Consider the following 12,592-nt stretch of genomic DNA (forward strand, 5'->3'; position numbering starts at 1 on the left):
TGATAGCATGCCGTTTTCATTGTGAGAAGCAAATGGAAATATAATATGGGATCACAAATAGCTTGTAATGACTGCATCATCAGCTACTGAGTCAGGCCATCATTGGTATAAGCAAAAGTAGTAATCATACACAGTGACACATTCAAGAGTTTTCTGTAGTGTAGTGAGAAAACTTCAAAGATACAAAATCAGAATGGTTGAGCAGGGAAGCAAACAACATTCTTTGAATTTACTGTAACAGTTTTTTGTTTCTGCATCCACTGCCCTCAGCTGAGAGAAGCTTTTCAGCCATGAAAAGACAATAAAAAAAACTATATTTGTAGTTTACATTCTTAAGAACAGCTTCCAAACTTAGCTTTGTTATTAATCCTCAAATGGGCAGGCCATTTTTCATAACACACATGGGTGCGCATTGTACTTTTACTGGGGGTAATCGTGTATGAGCAAAATCGCAGTTTAATCTTAGCTTAATTAAACAGTGATCAAATAAACTTATAATATATGAGTGACATCACTGTTTAGTTAAACAATAACAAAATAAACTTTTGTTATCACTCTGTTGCCACATACAAGTGTTACCCCACACTAATGACCCACATGAATCATTAAACAGAACAGTTGCATCAGATCCCTGCCAACCACTTATTTGATTACTAATTATCTCATAGATAACTGGCTCAGGGTAAGATTGTGCTGATGGCTTGGAATCATGGTCATTTTCATGCATGGATCATAGTTTAGTTTTTTTTTTTTTTCACTGTGCTCGCTCTTTATTTTATATCATTGCTCCTCACTTGGATGTATGACAACACAGCTTATCACTGTGTTAGCGAACCCAGTAATAAAGGAAAAGGTAAGGGCTCACAATTTTAAAACAACAGTGGAATGGTACAAGAAAATGTTTTATGTGATTGGCACACTTTGTACATAGGCACACCCACTCGACACTTAGCTGAAAAGGATCTATTAGGGCAGCTGAGGTCCGAGTTTTGTGACACATTCGTCAAAAATGTAATTTCATGTTTAAAAACAATCTATTCTCTTGTAACTGCTTACCTCAATGAAAAGTTCAGTACACGCCACTAGATCATACAGTTTATTTGCAGCCTGTCAAACAGGTACATTCGCTTTCTAATGCATGTTGCAGCATTAAGTAGAGGTTCATAGTATATTATACTCACTAGGCATTTGGATTGTTGTTTGAGACACCCAAAAATATGTTATTTTGAAAACAGATTTGTGGCCTGTTTATTTCTGGGAAACTTTACAGTTTTCTTCATAGCATCTTACTTTGATTTGCAGGTGTTTCTTCACAGTCGTTCATACAGTGTTTCACACTGACACATTCTGCATTCACAGTCCAGTTGGCTACACCTGGTGTAAGTAATGAAAACTACTTTAGATTTTCATATTCAATTTTGGGAATAAATTGAGTGCATTAGTTAACTAAACATATTGTTGTTATTTCTCCCATAAATTATTCATTTGGTTAGAAATTTAAGTGGTGCATTTCAGAGGATAAACCTTTAAACAAAGGAAGAAGTACATTCATATCATCTTTATTCTTCATATTTGCTTAATGTATGGCTGGTAGTATCATACAGTAATTGCTCTCATAGGTCTACTACGATACAAAATTCATTTCCTTTTCCTGACTTCACAGTGCAATTATTTTTAGGATGAGATGCAGTGTGATAGATGTTAGGGAGTACAACATAAGTTGACTCCTCGATACAAACACATGTACATTGTGCCAGTAGAAATGCCTGTTCTTGTAAATACAGTTGCAAAATTGTACATGTTGAAAATAATCTGTCAAATTCAGAAAGCCTACTTAAGTTACAGGGTGTTTCAGAAGGAATGGTCAGTATTCAGAGATATGACAGGAATGATCATTCGAAGCAAAAATATCTAATAAACAAGGGCTCTAAAATGCATTCCTTAAGAGCCATGAGCACTTGTTCATACTGACCAATCCTCCTCGGACACCCTCTATATTAATAATACACCAGTTGCCATAGTAAATGTAAATAATGGAATGAGAGCATTGCTATCTTTCAGTAAGTGAATCCGGCTTCAGGGGTAATAGTGTGCTACCCCCCCCCCCCCCCCCCCCCCCCCCGCCCACACACACACACACACACACACACAAAGTTTACCTGACGCCTGACGCAACCCCACACCCACACCCAAATATTGCTGCTGTAGTCAGGTGTCAGCTGGGGCAATGTAGCCATGAAGGTAGGTGTGGGTGGTGGGGGGGGGGGGGGGGGGGGGTAGAAGAAGGTAAAGAAAGTAGGCAGTGGGAGGGAGGGTTGGAGACGGGTTCCTAACGATTATAAAGGAGAGGCAGCAGGCACATGGGACAGTCATGAGTGACCTTGTTTGGCCAAAAGCAGCAGTAGTTGTGCACAGTGCACAATGATGTGGAATAATGGATAAGGAGGGGGAAATATGTTGGAGGAAGAGGGGAAACTGTGAAGCGAATGGTGTGTGTACAGGATGAGTAATTTCAGGGATATGGTGCAGAGGTATAGGCAATAGTGAGTGATGAGTCAGGGAATAGTGGAAACGGAGGTATAAAACTGCTAGCCAACTGTTGCCTGATGACTACATCACTGTCGCCAATTGCCACAAGTATTGCTTCAGCATTACATCTCCTATCAGTTCCCAGCATGTTGATATGGCCACTGATTGGCAACCAGGGTTTTACTGAAATTCAGGACTCTGCTTGATCATAGTGTCAGAAGGACTGCATAATGCATGGGATGTCTACATGATGATATGTCTGGTTCCGGCACACGTAAATAGCAGGTGCCCAACTGACAAAGGGCATATAGCTGGAGACTTCTCCTGAGTCGCCAACCATCATGGAGTCTATAGAAGCTTCTTACAGCATCAGCCAACTTCGTTCGTGGACCATTTGCTGTACGGTCCTGCGTCTAACATGCTGGGTGCAAGGGTTGAATTGGAACCCTACTACTCACTTCATGCTTACTAACTGCCATCACTGGTCCTCATGAGCCAGGCAACGGAAGCCTACCAGCAAAAATGTTCCACCCCAAGCCACCCTCCACTGCCAACAGCTGTAGCCAGGATCCTTACAGTGGATTGGGTGGCCATCCTGCCTGCTCTGCCATAACAAAGTCTAATAAATATATGACATTGTAACATGAGTATTGCTAAATTTACTCCTGCTCGCCACCCATAAACTCAACCTTCACATATGATGTGAGCTGCAAAGTACGATATGGTCCCCCATAATGTGGTAAGAATTTCCTGTTTTTTCACCTTTTTAATTGCAGGATTTCTCAATAGAACTCAGTCATCCTGTTGTTGGGGTGGTAATATTGCACCTTTATTACCTCTCTCTATTTGTCTAGCAATTGCCCATGAATCATTGTGACAGACATTTTGCCATATAGTTTTAAGTCTCCTTGTTAATCCTTTGACTTCATTTGAATCAATACCCACTAGTAATTTTTCTAATTCAAATAGAGACCTCATTTTTCACCTGTACATAACATTATAGGGAGTGCGTCCAGTCAACTGATTGATTCATCTGTTTTAGGCAGGTACAGTGTATGGCAAATACCTATCCAGTCATTCCAGGTTTTATTAATTTAGTAAGAAAGCATCATAATTATGCTTTTGTGACTGTGCTCCACATTTCCATTCACTACAAGATGTTGAGTGAGGTGGTTTTCCCCCTGTAGGTCCGGGGGTTAGAATAGTTCTGAGGTATTCGTGCCTGTTGTAAGAGGCAACTAAAAGGAGTCTCACACTGTTCGGCCTTTATGTGATGGTCCCCTGTAGGGTTTGACCTGCATGCTCCAAAATTTTCCCAAAGAGCAAGCCAATTGGGGAAGGGCGCCGTACATGGTGCATTATGTCCATTGTGCATTGAGATCTTTAGCTCTCTTTCTCATTGTCACATTGCAGTCCCACCCAGTCTCCATCTCTTGTGGAAGGACACCTTCCTGGGTGCATTTTCCACCATGCACTATGCAGTGTCACTTTCTGTGCCGACAATGACCATGGACTACTTCGCACCTCACATCCAGCACGTTAGCCAGTCCGTCGTGGTGAGGCCACCATGTTCCCTGTTGGTTGTAGCCCCCTGACAACGCAGGGATTGCTCTGCTTATGCCTGCACTGTTAACTCCCCACGTATGCCAAGGAGTAGATGCCCGTCACCCTGGGGCATCGGGACTCTCGGCAATGACCATCCTGCCAGGTGGCCCTTGCTGCGGCTGGGTGGCGCCCGTGGGGAGGGCCCCTGGTCGGAGTGGGTGGCATCAGGGCGGTTGACACGCCATGAAGCGTAGTACGTCATCTCTTGCTGGTGGTCTGCATACAGCAGTCTCTAAGCGGGCAAAGTCTAAATTCAATGCTAAGGAATATGACCCCAAGTCATTCCCCTCCTTGGCCACACTATGAGAGGATCACCAGGCTAAGGATGGCAGTGAAGCTTATTCGACCCAGTACCTTGTATGTACGAGAGTTGATGGGGAATCTTTCATGTCCATGAAGCCTCAGTTTTTTGTGGAACATTTGGAGAACAAGTCTTGGGAGGTGGAGGCCTTGTTCAAAATGCGCTCTGGGTCAGTTTTGCTAGAAACAACGTTCTCTGCCCAGTCACAGGCATTACTCGCTTGTGGCAAGTTGGGGGATGTTTCTGTTACCATCATGCCTCATAAGAGCTTAAATATGGTCCAGGGTATTATATTCTACAGGGACCTTTTGCAGTCTGACGACAAGCTGCACGCCAATTTAGAGTGTCGAGGTGTTCATTCCACCCAGCGCAGCCATCAGGGTCCGAGGGGTAACCACGTTGCCACCGGTGCCTTCATCTTGGGCTTTGAGAGTGACACATTGCCTGAGAAGGTGAAGGTGATGGTCTGCCGCTGTGACGTCAAGCCATATATACCTCCCCCGATGTGGTGCTTTTAAGTGCTGGAAGTTCAGCCATATCTCTTCCTACTGTACTTCCAGCCCCACCTGTCGAGATTGTGGACATCCATCGCATCCCAATACTCCATGTGTCCCGCCTTCCATTTGTGTCAGCTGCGGAGAGCTCCATTCACCTTGCTCGCCTGACTGCAAGATTTTACAGAAATAGAGGAAAATCATGGAATATAAAACCCTGGACCAACTGACCTACACTGAGGCTAAGAGGAAATTTGAGTGCCTGCATCCTGTGGTTATGACCTCATACGCCGGTGCTATGAGAACAGTTGTCGCCCCATCAGTTCCTCGAATTCCTGTCACCTCTCAGAACCGGGAGACTACACCTGCCCCCTTGATGGTGGGGGGCCACTTCCCTCCCTGTTGCCCTCGCACCACCTATTTCTGGAGCAACAGCCCCCCGCCCTCCCCGCCCCCCTGACCATCGGGGATTTCAGTCCCCACTTCTGAGCCAGAGAAGCGTAAGGCTTCTTCGGCTCTTCTCGCTAGGATGGGGTCACTTGGGTCATTCTCTTGCCGGGTTTCTGCTAGTGGGAAAGATGACATCTGCCAGTGGCTGAAGAGCCCAAAAGCAGCTGGTTGTAGGGCTTCACGCTCATCCTCAGTCCTGGAGACCGATTCAGTGAAGTCCTCCCAGCCAGGGAAACTCGAGGAATAGCGTGAGAAATCGGAATAGAAGGATTCCCCCCCCCCCCCCCCCCCCCCTCCCCGCCCAAGAACAAGGAACTTGCAGTGGCACCCACACCACTGCTACCTACAAGCTCTGCCCCTGAGGATGGGGTGGAGATTCTGGCGTCCACTGATGACATGGATCTCACTTGACCCTTAGACACAATGGATATAGACTGCTCAGGCAATAAGTCGGTGGCAGCAGGTGACCCTGATGCATAAACTGCCTCATTGAATGTTCCATGCCTTCCCAGTCTCATGATGATGTCGTCCTCCAGTGGAATTGCGACAGTTTTTTCCATCACCTGGCTGAGCTACGGCAACTGTTAAGCTTTACACCTGTTTTATGCATTGTCCTCCAGGAAACCTGGTTCCCAGCAATGTGGAACCCTGCCCTCCGAGACCATAAGGTATATTACATGAGTCGTATCGACTATAATCGAGTGTCAGGAGGAGTTTGCATTTATGTCCTAAACTCAGTCTGTAGTGAAACTGTGCCCCTTGAAACCCCTCTACAAGCTGTGGCTGTCAGAATACTGACGATGCAGGCATTAACTATCTGCAGTGTATATCTTCCTCCAGATGGTGCATTACCCTTGAATGTATTAGCTGCAATGATTCATCAACTCCCTAAACTTTTCCTACTTTTGAGAGATTTTAATGCCCATAACCCCTTGTGGGGTGATACCATGCTTACAGGCTCAGGCAGTGATTTCAAAACTTTACTGTCACAGTTCGACCTCTGGCTCTTAAATACTGGGGCCACCACACATTTCAGTCTTGCTTGAGGTAGTTACTCAGCCATTGATTTATCAGTTTGCGTACCAGGACTTCTCCCATCTATCCACTGGTTAGCACATGACGACCTGTGTGGTAGTGACCACTTTCCCATCTTCCTGTCATTGCCCCAGTGTCAGGCCCACAGATGCCTGCCCAGATGGGCTTTAAACAAGGCGGACTGGGAATCTTTCACCTCTGATGTCACCATTGACTCTCACCCACATGGTAACATCGATGCAGTGGTCGATCAGATGACTACTACAATCGTTTCTGCGGCAGAAAATGTGATCCATTGCTTTTTAGGGTGTCCCCGGTGGAAGACAGTCCTTTGGTGGTCGCTGGAAGTCACTGAGGCAATTACAGAGTGTCGGCGAGCTCTACAGCGACATAAGCGGCACCGTCCCCTAGAGCACCTGATAACCTTTAAGCGGCTCCGTGCCTGTGTATGCCAGCTTATAAAATGATGGAAACAGGAGTGTTGGGAGAGGTATGTGTTGACCATTGGGTGCCATATGTCACCTTCCCAAGTCTGGACAAAGATCAGATGTCTTGTTGGGTACCAGACCCTAACATGTGTCCCTGGCGTTACCATCAGTGGCGTGCTATGTACCGACACAAACGCGATTGCTCAACACTATGCTCGAGTCTCTGCACTGGAGAACTACCCCCAGCCTTTCACACCAACAAATGGCGGATGGAAAGGAAAGTCCTCCCGTTCACTACACACCACAGTGAACCCTATAATGCCCCATTTAAGGAGTGGGAGCTCGTCAGCGCACTTGTACATTGCCCCGATGCTGCTCCGGGCAGGATCAGATCAACAATCAGATTATTAAACATCTCTTGTCTGACTACAAGTGCTGTCTCCGTGTCATCTTCAACTAGATTTGTTGCGATGGCACATTTCCATCGCAGTGGTGGGAGAGCACCATCATTACAGTGCTCAAACCCGGGAAAAACCCGCTTGATGTGGATAGATATCGCCCCGTCAGTCTCACCAATGTTGTTTGTAAGCTGCTGGAATGTATGGTGGTGTTGGCGGTTGGGTTGGGTCCTGGAGTCACGTGGCCTACTGGCTCCATGTCAGGGGGGCTTCCCCCAGGGGTGCACCAGTGTGACATTCATCTAGTGTTGGGAGCTTTTAGAACGAGTCTGGTGACCAGTGTCCTGGTGGAGGCCGGAGTCCCTCCATTGCAGATCCAGCGCAAGTTTTGTTGCACACATTAGTAGTTCTCCTGAGCATCCAAATTACTGTCTTCTTTTTTCACCCCTGGCAGTTCATCTCCCACGTCAGCAGCCCAGGTCTGGGCTAACGATTGTGGTTCGCGTGTGATCCCTTCTGTCTGAACTGGAGTCCATCCCTTTACCACCTCCTATCTAGGCCCATCTGCATACACCTCCATGGTGTACATCCAGGCTGCAGATTTGTCTGGACCTTTTGCGTGACCCTAAGGACTCAGTTACTCCTGCCGCTCTCCGCTGTCACTTCCTCTCAGTTCTTGACATGTTCTGGGGTTCTGAAGTGGTTTACACCGATGGCTTGAAGGCTGATGGTCATGTTGGCTTCACCTACGTCCACAGAGGCCATTTTGAACAGCATTCCTTGGCCAGTGGCTGCAGTGTATTCACTGCAGAGCTGGTGGGCATCTCTTGTGAACTTCAGTATATCCGTTCGAGCCCCGGGGAATTGTTTCTTCTGTGTACTGACCCCTTGAGCAGCCTACAAGCTATCGACCAGTGCTACCCTCGCCATCCTTTGGTAGCATCCATCCAGGATGCCCTGGACCAGTATCGTTGTTCAGTGGTGTTTGTGTGAACCCCAGGACACGTCGGCATCCCAAGCAACAAACTTGCCGACAGGCTGGCCAAACAGGCTAGACATACAGTTACCTCTTGCACCATGAAGACCCACCTGAATGTCGATGTGGCACCCGGTTGACAGTGGCCCATATTCTGGTGCACTGTCCCACTTTGACTGCCCAGCGATGAAATCTTGGGTTACCGGACTCATTGCTACTAATTTTATCTGACAACGTCTCATCGACTGATTTAGTTTTACGTTTTATTAATGAGGGTGGGTTTTATCATTTGATCTAAGTTTTAGCGCATATCCTTCGTCCCTCTGTGTCCTCCACCCTAGTGCTTCTAGGGTGGAGGTTTTAATGTGTTGCATAGTTCTGGCTTCTCCTTTTTTATTCTCATGGTCAGCCAGCCACGGTAATCTGCTTTGTTGTTTTAATCTCTTCATCCCATTTCTGATGTTTCTGTGGTTTTCTTGTCCCCTTTTGTTCATTTACATGTTTGTTACCCTTCATCATTCTTGCGATTTTTGTTTTATTCTCACTCTTGCGGCTTTGTTTTATTCAGAGCAAGGGACTGATGACCTCGTAGTTTGGTCCCTTTCCCCGTCTTTTAATCCAACCGACCAACTGAGGTGGTGTAGTGGCTAGCACACTGGACTTGCATTTGGGAGGACAGCGGTTCAAATCTGGGTCCAGTCATGCAGATTTAGGTTTTCTGTGAAGCCCCTAAATCAATCCAGGCAAATCTGGGATGGTTCCTGTGAAGGGGCACAGCTAATTTTCTGCTCCACGCTTGACGTAATCCGAGCCTGTGCTCCATCTCGAATGACCACAATGTTGATGGGACATTAAACTCAGTTTTCCTTCCTTCCTTTGCTGTAGGTTGAAAAGATGTTGTCCTTTATCTGTTGATTCTCAAATGTTTACGAACTTCAATGGACAATGAAAATATGAAACTTGTCGTTTGATCTGTATCAAACTAGGACATTCAAAAGGTGGAACCGAATGTGTAACAAATGTTTTTGCCTTAGTTTCTGCCATCTACATCTACATCTACATCCATACTCCGCAAGCCACCTGACGGTGTGTGGCGGAGGGTACTTTGAGTACCTCTATCAGTTCTCCCTTCTATTCCAGTCTCGTATTGTTCGTGGAAAGAAAGATTGTCATCATGTGAACAATCGATGCCATGACTAGGAAACATGGGTGACCAATAAGACATACTTATTTTCTTGCTGTGTTTGCGGAAGTGGTTCTAGAATGCCCAAAACAGCTATTGCAAGGGGTGTGGAAGCTTTGGGTATTGTTTTCAACCGATTTTTATGCCTAATCAGCTGGAAAGTCATGCACAAGGACTACAGGTGTGTATAATTCTGTGTGTCACACTGTTGTCATGTCCACCAATATTTAGTGGCTGTATAGGCATTTCTTGCCCACATCCTGTTAAGGCAAGAATGAGTACTGTCATGGCATATAAGTCATGCTATTACCATTTGGTTTTCCTGTTGGGTTTTGTGGCATAAAACATCATATCTGAACATAAATTTAGCAGTGTGACAAGTTGCTGGCATTCCTCATCTTTTCCCTGTGCCTCATTCAATTCAGCTGTGAGGACCTTGTCCACTCGCCACTCGCAACACACAGACTTTTCTACTTAGAGCATTTGTTTTTTGGCGATTTGGTGGGCTTATGGGTTTGTAATCATAATCTCTAAGTTTTAGGATCCATAACATTAATAGACTACTCGGGTCTTTTAATTTGATGCCACAGTAGTCCAGCATGGTCAGTGGATACTGTAAAATGTATGCCATAAAGATATAACTTATCAGAGCTAGCAGTTTCTTCTTGAGAGTACTGTAGTTAATTTGAGCTTTGTTAAGCTATCGAGATGCATAACCAATTGGTTTATTTACACTGTCATGTCTCTGGTTTAGAATACAGCCAGTAGCTTAATTGCTGGCATTATGTGACAGAATAAACAGTTTTTCAAAGTACTAATAAGCTAATAGAGGTATTTTTTGTCAAAACATCTTTAAAATGCTGCATTACTCACATATCAGCGCAGATGTGATAAGATTTTTCCCCATTAATACTTTTTTTAGGCACTCTTACAACTGGTACGCTCACAGTGTGGGAGGAGGCTGAATAATTCCCACATATAAATGCTTTTGAATACTTTCTTCTACAATATAGTGTAAATGATAGGGGATTCGATAAGATATCTGAGCTATTGGCCATGTGTCTCCAGTTGGAGTTCCATGATGTGTTAATTTGTGGATGGTAAATACTGAATTTCCTCTAACATTGGATACAACAAGTTCCTGTCCAGTTCTGAAAAATACGTTAGTTTCTCTCTCAAGTTATTTCTGATGGGTAGTTTTGATTGCATATACTTCTTGTTTCAACAGTGTTTTCTGATTCTTCATGGATTACTGTCTGTGTCTTCCAAGACAATGGTCATTCCTCAAAGTTCTTCTACCTGAAACTGTTCAGCATCTACTGCTGTATTTGTTGTACACCATCCAATTTGGTTCATGGAATTGTAACTTCTTGCATTCAAATATTAAATTGTCTGTGTGTACAGGGACACACATTTCTCCATTACTTCAAAATGGCTCTGAGCACTATGGGACTTAACATCTATGGTCATCAGTTCCCTAGAACTTAGAACTACTTAAACCTAACTAACCTAAGGACATCACACACATCCATGCCCGAGGCAGGATTCGAACCTGCGACTGTAGCGGTCACGCGGTTCCGGAATCAAGCGCCCAGAACCGCACGGCCACACTGGCCGGCTTCTCCATTACTACTTTGGGCTAGGAAAATGTCGCTTTTTGCATGTACACTACTTGGAAGTGATGTAGAACTTAATTTCTGGTGAGCAGATCAACCACAAAGATAGTTCCTGTTTTCTTAAAATGCTAATAGTATGCAAAATGAGAGAAAAACCTAGATAACTGTAGGAAACAACAATAAGCCTCATACTGAAAGGTGTTTTGTATGTAATGTGCCGTGTTAACCAGATAAAGTTTATGTATTAAATAGTGAGTATAATATTCCTTGTTAACTACAGCCTTAAAAAATGATATATGCATGAAATGTATTGGAAAGTTTACTTGGTAAACTAATGATAGTTACTGTTACCTTTGAGGAGCCTTCAGTCATTTTGTGCCTCACAAATTTTCAAGTATACTTTTAACAATATTTGTGAATCGGCAAGGGCCCATTCTGAACTTTGCCTCAGTGGCACTACAAAGCCATACAGATCTGCTTTTGAATACCATACAGTAAATCAAAAACTGTCATTTTCACTTATCTCACTGAAACAACCTATTTGTAGAGAAAGAGAAAGAGAGAGAGAGAGAGAGAGAGAGAGAGAGAGAGAACCTTATTGAATCATAGTGTCTGAAATTTCTCATTATTTTAATTGTAATAAATACATTTTGCTGTTTTGTTTATTGAACATCTAGCATCTTGGTTTTCTTCTGAATTTTTGTATGTGACCAAGGATTCAGATTTTCAGAATACATTGTACTTTCTAATTGATGTTGAGCCATGATTTTCCTTTTCAGGGCAGAACACCAGAATTCATAAATCAAGATGAACAGAGTCGAAGATGGTTGAATGATTTCCGTTCAAAACCATTTTCAGTACCACTTTCACTGGAAATAATTGATGGTGAGCTTCAGGTTAATAACACATCATGTAATCATTCCACAGTAAGAGAGTTGCCTTTAATTAATATTAGACTGTTTTAGAGTATTTTGTTAAATTAATTTTAGTTATAAATATAATAGTTATTGACTGACAACACATGTTGCAAGACCTACCAAATCAGGAAACTTTTATGTCTTACTATTTCATATTTATACAGAGAGTTCTTTTATCTTATGACTATTACTGTTGTTTTGAAACATTCAAAGTAAGATTATATTGATTTCAAAATTTACTAAGCCATGACGAATATTTATAGCCGCTAATAACCTTGATGATGAGTGGCATGAATCACCATAGCCAGATAGCTCTGGTTTCTGTTCAGTTAATTATACATATAAATTTACATTTCATCAGTTGCATTTGCAGTTGAAGTCATTTGCTCTAATTGTGTTACATCTGTATTTAGATGTTTATTCTGAACCCCAATACTGTGTATTACGTATAATACGAACAGTCAATAAGGGAGGAGTAATTATCATTTGTGGAGTGGACTGTCACTGCTTGACGTTTGCAATAATTTTTTGAGTGTACGTTTTTATTCTTTGCATAACATAGACCAACAATGAAAAACTTTTTTGCTGAAAATATCTTATTCTTATTGTTGTGACTCGCCGATCTTTCAAAGTGCCGCCCCGCAGTTAAATGCGTCCTCT

At 43.6% G+C, this 12,592-nt stretch overlaps 1 protein-coding gene across 5 annotated transcripts in view; it reads left to right on the forward strand.

Annotated features, from left to right (window-relative positions):
* Nucleotides 1–12,592, forward strand: part of LOC124613648 (glutamine amidotransferase-like class 1 domain-containing protein 1) — a 92,467-nt gene that overhangs the window by 12,966 nt on the left and 66,909 nt on the right. For all 5 annotated transcript variants that reach the window (XR_006979640.1, XR_006979639.1, XM_047142382.1 and 2 more), the window contains exons 2-3: nucleotides 1,303–1,379; nucleotides 11,795–11,900. Coding sequence is in view for 3 of the 5 variants with exons in the window: in XM_047142382.1 (XP_046998338.1) it covers nucleotides 1,303–1,379; nucleotides 11,795–11,900 (183 nt within the window). In the remaining 2 variants the exon portion in view is untranslated. The remainder of the gene's footprint in view (nucleotides 1–1,302; nucleotides 1,380–11,794; nucleotides 11,901–12,592) is intronic.

Source organism: Schistocerca americana, chromosome 1 (genome assembly GCF_021461395.2).
Source record: "Schistocerca americana isolate TAMUIC-IGC-003095 chromosome 1, iqSchAmer2.1, whole genome shotgun sequence".
Taxonomy (NCBI): domain Eukaryota; kingdom Metazoa; phylum Arthropoda; class Insecta; order Orthoptera; family Acrididae; genus Schistocerca; species Schistocerca americana.